The 13,885-nt window shown below is 43.0% G+C and overlaps 1 protein-coding gene across 11 annotated transcripts in view; it reads right to left on the bottom strand.

Annotated features, from left to right (window-relative positions):
- Nucleotides 1-13,885, bottom strand: part of LOC120373518 (katanin interacting protein) — a 166,125-nt gene that overhangs the window by 101,115 nt on the left and 51,125 nt on the right. For all 11 annotated transcript variants that reach the window (XR_005585566.1, XR_005585567.1, XM_039492036.1 and 8 more), the window contains 3 exons: nt 11,695-11,844; nt 6,607-6,779; nt 220-332 (listed from right to left, as the gene is read on the bottom strand). Coding sequence is in view for 9 of the 11 variants with exons in the window: in XM_039492036.1 (XP_039347970.1) it covers nt 220-332; nt 6,607-6,779; nt 11,695-11,844 (436 nt within the window). In the remaining 2 variants the exon portion in view is untranslated. The remainder of the gene's footprint in view (nt 1-219; nt 333-6,606; nt 6,780-11,694; nt 11,845-13,885) is intronic.

The raw sequence follows: 13,885 nt of genomic DNA, 5'->3' as shown, positions 1-13,885 counted from the left end.
AGGTCATCCTGCCTTTTACAGGGCAGAGACAAAATATGGGACACTGGAAGGAACATCTAGAAAAATGTTTAGTAGTAAGATTTATCCCATTACACAGAGCAGAAATTACATGCTCGTAGAAATAATCACAAGAAATGATGAAACCAGACAACCACAGTATATGATATCAAAAATCCAGTACATTAAGGAAATCATTCTTAAATAAACTAATATAGCTACCTGCTTCCCAAATGGCCAATTCTTTCAATAGCTTCTGACACTACAGTTGTTTCCTGTTGTTTTTCTGAAGGCTCGGTTGTTGCAGAAACAGATGAAGTTGAAACAGAAGGCAGCTATGTAAGAAAAGATTAGCAAATTTTATGTACACTATTCCCTACACACACAAAACAATATGAGTTGTGGTTTGTGTCTCTGAAATGAATGAGAGTATAGTCATATTCTGATTTTAGCTAAACTAATGTAAATCCATCATGTTTCCATTGAATTTAATGGAATTACTGTGGATTTACACTGGTATAGCTGAGATTAGGATCTGGTCCTTTACATGTAATACTATAGGCAGGTGAAAATAATGTAAAAGGATTACCTACCACCCTTTAAAATAATTTATTAATATGAGATTTAAAGCCTAGATCAAAGAGCGAAAATGCAATTTCCTTCCCACTTTCAGCTTGCACTACTCCAATGTGCTTTCATGAAAATAAGAAATTACATCCTGCAATGGCAGTTCTCTGCTGATAATACTTTGAAAGAAAGAGCACTGCCATTGTCTCAGGATCCTGCATGTGAACAGGGCAGAAACTCCTCAAATTCAAAGACCTAAAGTCACTCGTGGGGCCTACTGCTAAAACCACGTGCTCCTTTCACGGTAGATGATAAAAACTGTCATGGTTACACTGCAAACTGCTTTTTGGATCCCTTTAAAGGCCCACTTGAGTGCACCCTTCAGGTGACAGACTTGGCTTCATTCACCTCTGTCAAGGGTGGAACTCCAAGGCTCAACCACTCTTGGACTGAATCTGTGGATTGCAGTCCCCCTTATTTCCCAACCATGATAACATGACAGTCCCAACTGAACCTGCAAGAAAACTTCTCTTGGGAGACTTGTGAACCATAGCTAATTAAAGTGACTCAAAACTGACTTCTTCAAAACAAACATATTGTTTATACACCCAAATGTAGATAGCAAGCAGAAAGGGATAAAACAACAAAAGGTCTATTTGCCTGGGTCTTACCTAACTCTTACCCTTCCCTTGAAAGTTTCCCATAAGTTCCACTCAGTCCAGGCCCCCTACTTCTGGGTTGCAAGAGACAGCCAGGCCATGCAGCATTTTCTGCCTATCTCTCTTACAGTGTGTCCCCCAGGCAGCTGATGCCCACACACCCCTGCCTTCCTCTGTAGGAAGAAGTCTTTAATGGTTTAATGTTCCTTTGATTCTAGGCTCAGGCTGGGGAAAAATAGATCTGCTAGCGTGGCTGGAAACAGCATTTTCCAATTAATAGTTCTCACATTATTTTTTTAAGGACAGTTGGTATTCTCTTTGGAGGAACCTTGTGTCTGTCATTCATTTCCTGCTTGTTTCCCCTAACAGCTTTCTTTGATTCAACTTCATGCAGTCCTAAAGGATGATAATAAGCACTGAGGTTCACAGGACATTCATAAAAAAATGCAGATATCTCCCTGGTTCTTCATAAGAATATTCCCATGTTTATCACAATTGAACAAAGTACAAAAGATTACATAACCTTTAAATGCTGAAGGAAGAGTGAGCTTTGATCCATCACATCACACAGCTTTCAGAGAACAACAATTACTAGTGTGACAGATGGTGAGCTTTTCTGTAATTATTTATAACTACTATATGTTGACCTGGTTATTGAGATGTTTACTGTGTGAATATATTGGTTTAGTTTAATAGTAAGCTGTAAGAAAATAAACAGGAAGGAAACAACAGCTCAAGATAAGCTACCCTATAGTGAACATTAGAGGGTTATTGTAGGACAATGGCTGAGCCATTGGCTCTGAGGAGCCTGCCTCAATCTCCTGCGGAGCCTGCTGAATTGTTTTGGACAAGCAGAGCCAAAAGCCTGTCAACTGGCAAGCCCAAAGAAACTCTAGCGGGATAAAATGAGGCTCTCTGTCCATGGGGAGGTAATTGTTGGGAGAGCTGTTCAAACTAACACAGACACCTATTGGGGTACCTGAAGAAGCGAGGCCTGCTTAGGACACCCTCACAGAATGATAGGGCTCTAGGTAAGAAAGACATGCATGTTGACTGTTTAAAATCCTTTTTCTCTAAATGCTGCTCCTATTGTTAAAATTAAGCAACATACTAGCTTAAGAAGGCTGTCACACTTTATCCATCACTGGTCACAGACTCACAAAGGGATGGATGGAGGTGTACACAGATGGTTGTTGAGGGCTCCAGTAAACTTTCATTAATGGCCATGATAAGTCTCCCTATTGTGGAAATATGAAGAATTTCTTTGTGCTGCTTCTCTTGGACCACTTCCAGGAGTATGATTGAGGTTTCCACCACGTGTTTCATCAGGTCCTGGAAAAAAGAGTTACTAACCTGTTCAATAACTGTTCTTGTTTGAGATATGCTGTGCATGCCCATTCCATTCTTAGTGTCTGTGTCCCCAGCGCAGAGACATCAGAATTTTTTCCCCTCAGCGGTACCCGTTGGGAGGCTCAAGTGCCCTCTGCTGCCATGCACCACTGCGTGGACATATAAAGGGCAGAGCCACCCCTAACTCCCCTCAATTCCTTCTTGCTAGAATTCCAAAGTAGAGGGGCAGGAGGGTGGGTCATGGAATGGACACATGTGACACTCTCAAAGAATAACAGTTACTGAACGGGTTAGTTTTTCTTCTTCAAGTGATTGCACATGAGCATTCCACTCTTGGTGACTCTCAAGCTGTGAAAACAAGAGGTGGGATTGGACAACAACTCATCCAACGCTAGCATTGTCTCTGGAGCCTTGAGCCACAGCATAATGGGAGGCAAACACGTGGACTGAGGACCAGGTTGCCGCTCTACAAATGTCCACAATTGGAACATGTGTCACAAAAGCCACTGAGGCAGACTGTGATCTCAGTGAATGAGCTGAGACTCTGCTCACAAGGGTGACATTAGCCATGTCATATCACATGCATATACAGGAGGCTATCTAAGAAGAAATTCTTTGGGTGGAGACTGATTGTCCTTTTGTTCTGTCTTCCAGCTCTACTAACAGTTCGGAAGACTTAGGGAAGTTCCGGTTCTGTGCAGTTAGAATGCCAGAGCTCTTCTGATATGCAGGGTATGGAAACACTCCTCTTCCTTGCTCAAATGCAGCTTCCGATAGAATACAGGCAAATAAATTGGCTGGTTCATACGGAAAGATGACACCACCTTTGGGACAAACCTTGGTTGAGAATACAGGTAAACTTTGTCCCTAAAGGATATCACATAGGGAGGCCCAGACATTAAGGCAAGCAGCTCTCCTACCCTTCTGGCCGAGGTGATGGCCACCAAAAATACTCTTTATTGACAGATGCAGTAGAGTGCAAGGCAAAGGCTCAAACAGGGGACTCATAAGTCTTGACAACACTAAGTTTAGATCCCACGGGAGAGCGGGAGTCTTGCACCTAAAGATACAATTTGACTAGGCCATTCAAAAACTTATGGATATGTCATTAGAGAAAAATCCACTTCAGGATGGAACAGTGAAATAGTTGCCAGATGTACTTTGATCAAACTAGCAACCAAACTTAACAGCCAGAGCTAACGTGCATGTTGACTGTGGGCAGGCAAAGGGAACATCTACATATAGATTGGTTAGACTTGTTCACAAATGTAGGGAAGGGAGGACCTGAGAGGGCACCTTCACCACTGAATCTAGATGATGATAGCTCAGAAAGTAGACTGATGCCAGCCAACCCTGTTGAACTCTGAGGTGCAATCTGGCATACTGAACCAGGTAAGTGCAGGAACCCATGTGCCTCAGAAGCCTCAAACATTTTTGTGCTGTTGTGACCAGGTGAGCTTTCATATCTATAACAACTGATTGAATTGCTTGAACCTTTGAGTCTGGAAGAAAAGCTCTGGCCTGAGTTGAGTCCATTACAGCCCCTATAAACTCTATCCGTTGGACTAAGGAGATGAGAGTCTTCTCTGTGTTGACAAGCAGTCCCAAAGCATTGATTGTTGACTGGCTCAGGGATACACTGCACGTACCTGCAGTCTGGATTGGTCCTTGACAAGCCAGTCATCCAGACAGAGTTGAACTCCAGATATTCTGAGGAATGCAGATACTACTGCCATAACTTTTGTAAAGACCCTGAGAGCTGCTGGCAGGCCAAATGGTAGCACAATGAACTGGTAATGATTTTGATTTACCAAAAATCTGAGGTACATCCTGTGAGCTTTGTTGATTGCCACATGGAAGTAGACACTAAGTAGACTTAGTCTGTGAGTAAGATCACCACATCTTCCTTTGTAGTGTGTCAAGGGTGGCACACTAGTCTCCAGGATCCAGGGAGGGGATAATAGAAGCTAGGGTGACAATGCAAAACTTCATTTTTTAAGAATTTGTTGAGTTGAAACAAGTCTAAGATCGGTCTGAGACCCCTCTTCACTTTTGGGATTAAGAAATAGAGGGACTAAAACCCCTGCCATCTGAGACAGTGTTGAACCTCCTCTGTGGCCCCAGAGCAAAGGAGAGATTGTACTTCCTGGAAGAGGATCTTCTCATGAAAGAAGTCCCTGAAGAGGGATGGGGAAGGAGGGTGGCAGGGAGCAGTAGAAACAAACTGGACGGTATAACCCTCTTCCACATTGCTCAAGACCTACTGGTCTGAAGTAACTTGGTACCAAGCACTGAGGAAGTGGGAGAGACCATTTTCAAAAGTGGGAGAATTTGGGTCTGGAGAGATGGAGACTGTTTGCATCTTCAACATGCATCCATCAAAACCAATTTGCATCCATCAAAATGATTATTTGGCACTTCCCTCATGTCTTGAAGGGCCTGGAGCTGGGGCCAAAGTAGCAGGAGGAGGAGGCCTGAACCTATATCCCCTGGACTTCAAGGCTTGTAACTTGGTCAAACCGAATCCTATTTCATCTGGAACAAGGCCATGCACTGCTTCTCCAGGAGAACAATTTCTCTGCTAAATGACATACCAGAGATGCACTAGATTTTTCTCATGTTCTTGTCATTGAGAATTTGAGATATATGTACAAATGGGTAACCTAGCTGTGCAGTGAAAAGTCTGTGGGTCAGATATGGGGTGAATAATTAAGAACAGCTGAAGTTGAGGGAAAGGACCTTCTGAATCTTGTAAGAGAGATAGAGAGAGGCTCCTGTAGGCTTTGGAAGGTGCACAGAATCTGAGGTAAGAAGTTGGGCTATAGAATTTACACATGCAATCAAAGCCAGTAGAATTTAAAAGTCTTGGGAAATAAAATGCCATCTTTTGTTTATTTTCTTTTTAGCTCCTTAATTCTGCCCTGTAGCACATTCACATGTTGAAGGTGGGATTTTCAAAGCCTTCAGTGTTAGTAGTAACTGGAAGTAAATTACTTCCCTGAGAGTAGAGTTAGGCCAACACTGAGACTGGGGGCTTTTGAAAATCCCACTCTGTGTCCCAAGATAATGCCTATTTTAAGTATTACCTTACTTTCATAAAACATAGCAAGTTCATGTTATTTGTGAATATGCAGAGGGAACTTCTCTCTCTCTCTTAACCACAAAACAACAGACATCACAAAAAAATTGGAGAATTTGCAGAATTTGGCAGCCCATAACCTGGAAAGAGATTCTTTAACACCAACAGATCCAGTCTTAAAATCCAGCCAATAAGGGTCTGATCCAATTCTGAAGCCAATGAAAAGCTCCCATTGACTTCAGTGAAACTAGGATCAGGCCCTAAGTGTGAATGTGTGCAATGAAAGTCATGTGACTGCTTTTCAAATTGTTTGGGTGTTAACTAATTGTAACTTTGAGGGAGGGAATGGCAGAAACCAGAAGGATCCTTTCTACCTCGAAGAAGAAGAGTCACATAAATGGTTAACACATTTTTTTCTGATCTTCTCTCAACTCAAGAAAGAGCTGTAAGGTAATATCCCCAGAAAGTGCATGTGGGGTGACCACACTATTTCATTTCACGTAGTGTTAAGAGTCACCCCACCATGCACCCTTGTAAGGCTTTAAACCAGTGATACTCAGACTGGGGTTTGTGGGCCACAAGCAGCTCTTTAATGTGTCTAATGTGGCTCTTTGCAGCACATGATATTAAAACACTGTGTTATTTAATTATTAAATCAGGATGCTTTTACTATGTTATTAACCAATTGTAGTTGATAAAATAATAATACTTGGTCAGTCATTTTGCTGTGAGCATTATATATATAATTGACTGAATTAACAATGAAACAATGAATTCATACTACTGCGGCTTTTGGGGGTAATGTTGATTGCCAGTTTGGCTCCTGAACCACTGAGGTCTGAGTAGCACTGCATTAAACCATATAAGATTCCTATTCATGTTTAGGGAAAGGATACAATTTTTGCTACTGAACACCTTGGATCTCTCTTGTCCAAGCTCAGTACTTTGGCATACCATTTGATGGCTGGCAGAAGTCTCCAGCCTTCTGCAAAGCATCTCTCTTTGCAAGATCTCATTTTCAGTTTGCATAGCTTTAATGACAGCAGAAGCAGATTGCTCAGGATCCTTCTTCTCACAAACATTCCTTCGAGTTGCTGACAGTGGCTTTTCTGGTCGACTTAATGGTCCTGACATCGAAAAGTAGCAAGAAATGTCAATTGATTATCTCATACATGTATAAAACACAGTAAAAGCCCATGCATGAAATATCTGGTCAAGTTATTAACAAAGGGCTGAACTGGCAGCTTGTAACCCGGCCCAAGTAAGGCACAGCATATAGGTGATGCTAATGTTTGTTTTAACATTAGAGTTCCAGGTCTTCTCTACCTTGGACAACTAGTGAACAAATGACATCACAAGAAAGTATAGATAGCAGTGTGGCTGTTATTTATATGCATATCTGTATGCATAGCAGCAGAATGGGCCTGGCTGAGCTGTGCTGAAGACATACCAACTGGTTTCTGGCAGGTTTGTACTCGGCACAGCTCACTCATGCTCATGCTGCCACTACCCATGCTACCACAACTACACTGCTATTTATACTTGTGTTAGCTCAATAAGAGCTAGCAAGAGTATGTGTACATGAGCAGGGGAATCGCATCCCTAGTACATAATGTAGACCAGGGGTCTCAAACTCAAATGACCCCGAGGGCCGCATGAGGACTAGTGCATTGGCCCAAGGGCCGCATCACTGACATGCCCCCTTGCTGCCCCTGGCCCCACCCCCAATCCACCCCTTCCATCAGGCCCCACCCCTGCCCTGTCTCTTCTCCACCTCCTCCCCTAAGCGCGCGGCTCCCCGCTCCTCCCCCCTCCCTCCTGGAAAGTGCTAAGCGCCACCAACAGCTGTTTGGCAGCTTGGCGGCGGGAAGCGCCTGGAGGTAGGCAGAAAAAAAAATGAAGAGTAATATAGTAGTATAGTATTAAAATATAGTATGCTATTAAAAGTCAATTTATTAACTTTTTTATTAACTTCTTTAACTATAATGTGAAACATCAGTGCTAATTTTGACAGTCATTTCATTTTTGGCCACTTAGCTGGCAGCGTTTTGCATCAACCAGAGCATCAATATTAGGTTTGATATCCTGAGACGAAACCAATCTCAGTGTTGCTTGCAAATGTTCATCAGTGAGCCTTGACCTTAACACAGATTTGTTAATCTTCATGGAAGAGAAAAACTGTTCACATATATATGTACTTCCAAACATTGCCATTATCCTTGCAGAAGCAGAGAATAACATGGGAAATCTTTCTTGTGAAAGAAACCTGTAGAATTCTGGAATTCCAACATCTGTATACTTCTGCTTCAAAATCGTGTCACACTGAAGCTCCACTAACTCCATCTGCATTTCCTCTGCAACATTGTCAATTTCAACAGCAAATGGTGTGGAAAAAAGTTGAAAATGTGATTCAAGTGCCTTGAAATCTTTAAACCGCACATCAAACTGTTTGTGTAAGTTAGAAATTATCTCTGCATATTCTTTCAAGGATTTGGGTTCAACTTTTCCTAAGGAATTCAGAGTTGAGAAATGGACCAAATTGCCAGCAGTCAGCTGTTTCCCCCATAAAGTAAGCTTGACTTTGAATGACTTAATACTGTCATACATCTGTGTTATCACCTGTTTTCTACCCTGAAGTTTCAAGTTCAGTGCATTCAGGTGATCAGTTACATCTGTTAGAAAAGCAAGGTTGCAGATAAAAGTGGAATCAGCAAGCTGTGGAACCTCCTTGTTTTTCATTTTCATGAAGGAATCAATCTACTCTTTAAGTGCAAAAAAACGCTTCAAAACATTTCCACGACTCAGCCATCTAACTTGAGTGTGATACAGACGTTCCCCATATTCACTGTCCATACTTGCTAGAAAAGAAGTGAACTGTCTGTGATTCAGCCCTCGTGCACGTATAAAATTAACAGTTTTAACAACTACATCCATAACTTCTTTCATTTGTAGACTTTTACTACACAGGGCTTCTTGGTGCAAAATACAATGTATACTGGTGAAGCTAATTCCTGGTATATTGAGGCTGTTCAGTTTGGTCTTCAATAATCCAACCACACCAATGTTTTCAGAGCACATTGATGGCGCACCGTCCGTAGCCAAAGATACGAGTTTGTTCCATGGCAGCGCAGCTTTTTCAATGCACTCTTCCAATCCTTGAAATATGTCACGTCCCGTTGTGGTACCCTTCAGTGGCATTAAGTCTAGCAATTCTTCAGTTATATTCAAATTGCAGTCCACACCTCTAATGAACACTGCACACTGTGCGGTATCTGATACATCTGTACTCTCATCAAGAGCAATTGAAAATACTTCAAAGTCTTTTGCCATTTGAATCAATTGTTTTTGCACATTATCAGCTAAATCCGTTATCCTGCAGGCAACTGTATTTGCAGACAAGCTTATGCCTTCAAAAACTTTCTTCCTATCAGGACATAAAATTTCACTGGCCTTCATAAGACATTCTTTTATGAATAAGCCTTCTGTAAAAGGTCGCGATGATTTAGCTATCATTTCGCTTATCACAAAACTTGCTCTTACTGAATCTTCGCTAGACTTGTTAATCCCTGAAAATAAATTTCTTTGCTTGGCAAATGCTGCTTTAAGTTGCTGAACTTTTTCCTCTCGGATTTTTCCGGTGAATGCATCATATTTTTCATGGTGAATCGTGTCATAGTGCCGACGCACGTTATACTCCTTGGGAACAGCAATCGTTTGCTGACAAATAAGGCATTGAATTTTATCTTTTACCTCTGTGAAAAAATATAAATTCTCCCATTTGTCTTGGAAAACTCTTTTCTTCCATGAGTGTTCTTTTTTTTGACGAAGTCATTTCCAAGCAGTTTTAATAAATATATACACTCAGTAATGCACCTCACTCAAAGGACAAAACACGCACTTAGATTTACTGCCTAAGGCTCTGGGAGGGAGTTTGGGTGGGGGAGGGGGTCTGGAGTGCAGGCTCTGTGCTCGGTGCAGGCTCCAGGCTGCGGCAGGGGGTGGGGGTGCAGGCTTTGGGACGGAGTTTGGGGATCGGAGGGGGTGCAGGGGTGAGGGCTGTGGGGCTGAGGGTGAGGGGTTTGAGGCATTGGAGAGGCTCGGGGCATTGGAGAGTCTCAGGACTAGGGCAGAAGGGCAGGGGAAGGGCAGCCTGCCCTGGCCCTAGTGCAGGGGGGCGCTAGGACCCTGCGGCAGCAGGTGATGCCGGAAGCCGGCACAGCGGAGGAGTGGAGTCAGCGTGAGCTCCCGGGCAGGCTCTCGGGCGGTGAGGGGGCAGCAAGTGGGGGCCGGGAGACACTGGGGGGAGGCGCGTGGGGGCGGCAGGTGGGGCCAGGGGAGAGACCCGGCCCCAAACATTGGGGAGCAGCGCGCGGGGAGCTTAGGCACAGAAAATAACTCGGGGAGGGGGGCGGGGGTGAGGGGAGTTTGGCAGCGACAGGAAGTAACTGGGGGAGCTCCGCGGGCTGCAGGGAAGAGCTCCGAGGGCCGCATGCGGCCCGCGGGCTGCATGTTTGAGACCCCTGATGTAGACATAGCCAAAGGCAAAACAACCAAACACAATCCTTCCTCCACAGCCCTCAGAAAGCCCCAACAGCTTTCAGGCCTACTGTTTTTAAAACACAGCTTAATCATACTATAAGAATGATAACAGGGACATTGAAGCCAGCAAAACTTGTATGGTTACCAGTCCTAGCTAATATTCCTCCACCTAACATCTGGTATCAGAATGCACCAATAAACTGCCCCCCAAGCTACAGAAAATGACACACTTGCCACTGTTCAGGGATATATGGGATGCACTGCATCACCAATTACATAGCAGAAATTCTATCTGGACAGTGCTGCATACTTTCCATTAAGCTGATGATATCATCAGCTTACTGTGGTGGACAGGGTGGGGGAAAGCCTCTGCTACTACCAGGAACTCCCACTGCCACTACCAGCCACTCCTTGGCTTTGGATTTCCCACACCACCTCTGGAGACAGATTAACAAGTTTAGATGTGGCATTGTTTGCTGCTGAAGACTGACTATGCCTGTGGCCTGGGTATCTATGGTGCTGTGAAAGATGCTGCACACAGGCTGGATGGTTGCTCTTTTTGTGTCGGGCTCCCCAGAGGTCTTCCCAAGATGACCACTGTTAAGTCAAGCTGCTGTTGTTTTTCTCCAACCCATCCCTTGGTTGTCTTGCTCACACACAATTGCTATATGTATATAATACCCTGTTTTAAAAGTGTTTGAAGGAAGTGCAACACACATCTTTCAAAAACTGGTCAACACACGGATCTGATCCGGCAGGTATTGCTACAAACATTAGCTGGTGCTAGCATTCAGGTGGCAGGTGGAGTTTGAGTTTCTCTTTTGTTTAAGAAGGAATATAATTTCTTGGTTTTGTTTGGGTTTTGCATTAATTAAGGAGCCACTGTTTGGGTTTTTCTGTGCTGTTAACTTTACTGGCTCTCAGGATTCATTTGGAAGCAGCTGTGCTTAGCTTGAGAAGTTTTATTACAGTAATAAGTCCATCTGACCCTCTTCCATTCATTTGAATAACTGGGTTTATGTCAGATATCCTCCACACACCCCAAACCCCATATTTTTGTAACTGATGGTGAACTTGCCTAAGGGGAGTGGCTGGATTACAGAGAGCTACCATCTTTTGACAATTCCTCTGAAGATCCAGTAGTTGACATGCAGAGGCTGCCTTCCTGTCAGCACCCTTTCACCATAGGGAATATGTCTGTGTAAAGAAAAGGGGGGCAAGTATAGAGCAATAGGGAGGATGGAAAAGGAGGGGAAGAAGTCTTCATTCTGTGGGGGCAGGGAAAGAAGAATGAGGAGACACAGAGGTGGCATATGTAGCCATGGGCTTGCTCCTGTTCCCACTAAGGTCAATGGAATTTTGAGATAAGAGGAAGCATAAAAATGGGCAACAGCCCAGGAGAGTGAAGATAGAAGTGTGCAGAAGGGACAACATCTGAGCCAGGGCAGGGAAAGGAGAATGGAAGCTCACACTGTATACTTCACATATTCTCATCTCTCTTACTAGAACAGGTTCTTTCATGTCCCTCCTTGTGCGGGGGTCCAGCAGAAAGTGGCCGAGCCATTTTACTTCTGACCTTCATAGGTCTGATTGGAATGTAGGTTTCAGCAGCATCTTTCCTCTTTGCAGACAGAATTCGTTCCTGTTTCACATCTGCAGAAAAACAAGTGAGAAGAGTATGAGAACTAGAGTCACAGAGTTCAAGGCTAGAAGGGACCACCAAATCATCCAGCCTGACTTCCTGTATATCACAGGCTACCACCATCACCCAGCTCCTGCACACTAAACACATTAGTCAAGTGAAATTCAACTGGATTTAGGAGCAGCAACTCAGTGAAGACTTATTAGGCCTTGTCCACAAACAAGAGTTTTGCTGCTTTAACTATGCTGGCAAAGTTAAACTAAGCTGCATTTTCTATCTTTGCTGTTCTTTTCTCTCCCTTTTGTGGGTGTTTGCCTCATTCAACCTTAGGGAAAGCAGAATCTGACTTCAGCAACTATGCTGGCAAAGTTAAAGCAGTACACACACACCATTCCCCTAGTGTAGATGTAGTTATACTGTTATAGATGTGCTTACATATAGCTTATTCAAGTACAATGAAGCTACATAAGCTATACCAGTATGAAGCGCCTTATACCTGTATAACTGTATCTATATTAGGGCTTTTACCAGCATAATATATCTGTAAATAAAACATATACCTTGCCAACATAGTTAAGCCAATAAAACTTGTTAAATGTAGATTAGGATTTAGACACAAATTTTGGATTACAAAGGAAGATGTGGTGATCTGTACTATTATGTTCACCACTTTTACAAGACTGTGATACATTTTGTACAAAGTATGACTTGTGAGCTATCATTTGAAAGCTCATAATCTGCTGAACATTGTCCTTGTTAAATATGTGTATCAGTATTATATGGAAAGTTATAAGATTCTAATGCATAACATTGTTATAACATGCTCCAATGTTAAGAAAAGCAGGTCAAAACCAGTTTCTCAGGAATAAAGGTCAGGCCAGTACCCAGCCAGATGTTAAAAGACTATCACCAGCTTAAGTGGCCATTCTCCATCAGGGGGAAGATGTGAATAAGAAATTTACATTTCATCACAGGGATGGTTCAAACCTCACATCCACAAGAGACTGCTTGTCACCTGCTCCCCAGCTGGGGGTAATCCTTAAAGAGGGGAGAGGGTTATAAGAATGAGAGACAGTGACCTCCCCTTCACCTTTCTCTCCCTCCATCTCTACTCATGGCAGCTTCTGGGCCCATAAAGGGGGGCTGCAGAAGGACATTGCAGCAAAGATATTCCCGTGTTTCTTCTTTGGATCTTTCAGGACCATCGATCTTTCCGCTTTTGAAGAACAAGACTGCTGGGCAGTCAAAATGACATTTCAGCCTCAAGCCCAAGGCAAGAGAGAGACGTGACCCCGCCTGCAAGGGCAATAGTGAAAGAGAAGTTGCAGCCAAGAATTTATGTCCTTATTGGTCTCCACTTAAAAAAAAATAGAACTTTTGAAAAATGGAAAGCATTCAAATAATAAATGTTGTCCTCAAACTTTTAAAGTTTAAATGATTGATGACAGAGGTTTAGAGTTGAAGACCCAATTCACAGAAAAGAGAGGTCACTTACTAGTAACTGCCTCTATGCATTCCCACTTGTGGGATGTGGTGACCCAGGCACTGAGCTGCAGAACTACCTTTTAAAAGCTGTATCCATTGAGTGGCACACAGGAGACCCAAAGCCCAATGCTGGTACTGGTTTGCCAGGTCTTAGTATGGCTGATCAGATCGTATGCTGTGTCTGTGTTTCTCCAACAGCAAGGTTGCAAGTGAGAGTCAGCACTAGAGACCGAAGCTGCATTTTCTATCTTTGCTGTTCTTTTCTCTCCCTTTTGTGGGTGTTTGCCTCATTCAACCTTAGGGAAAGCAGAATCTGACTTCAGCAACAACCACAGCTCCAGCCACCTCAACTAACTAGTTTTCTTTTCCCCAGAAAGAACAATTACCATATTTAATACCACCTAAAAACCATCAGATGAGTTTTTCCCTATAAAAACTCTCGACAGCTAAAGGGAAAGGTAATAAGGGATATTGTTAAAATTAAATCCTTACTTAACGCTTTACATTTCAAATGCTTCAACTGTTTTTTCCCCTTTTTATTCTATATCTTTAAAAAAAGGTTATAAA

Source organism: Mauremys reevesii, linkage group 10 (assembly GCF_016161935.1).
Source record: "Mauremys reevesii isolate NIE-2019 linkage group 10, ASM1616193v1, whole genome shotgun sequence".
NCBI classification, from domain to species: Eukaryota; Metazoa; Chordata; order Testudines; family Geoemydidae; genus Mauremys; species Mauremys reevesii.
This window is presented reverse-complemented; position numbering and strand designations above follow the sequence as displayed.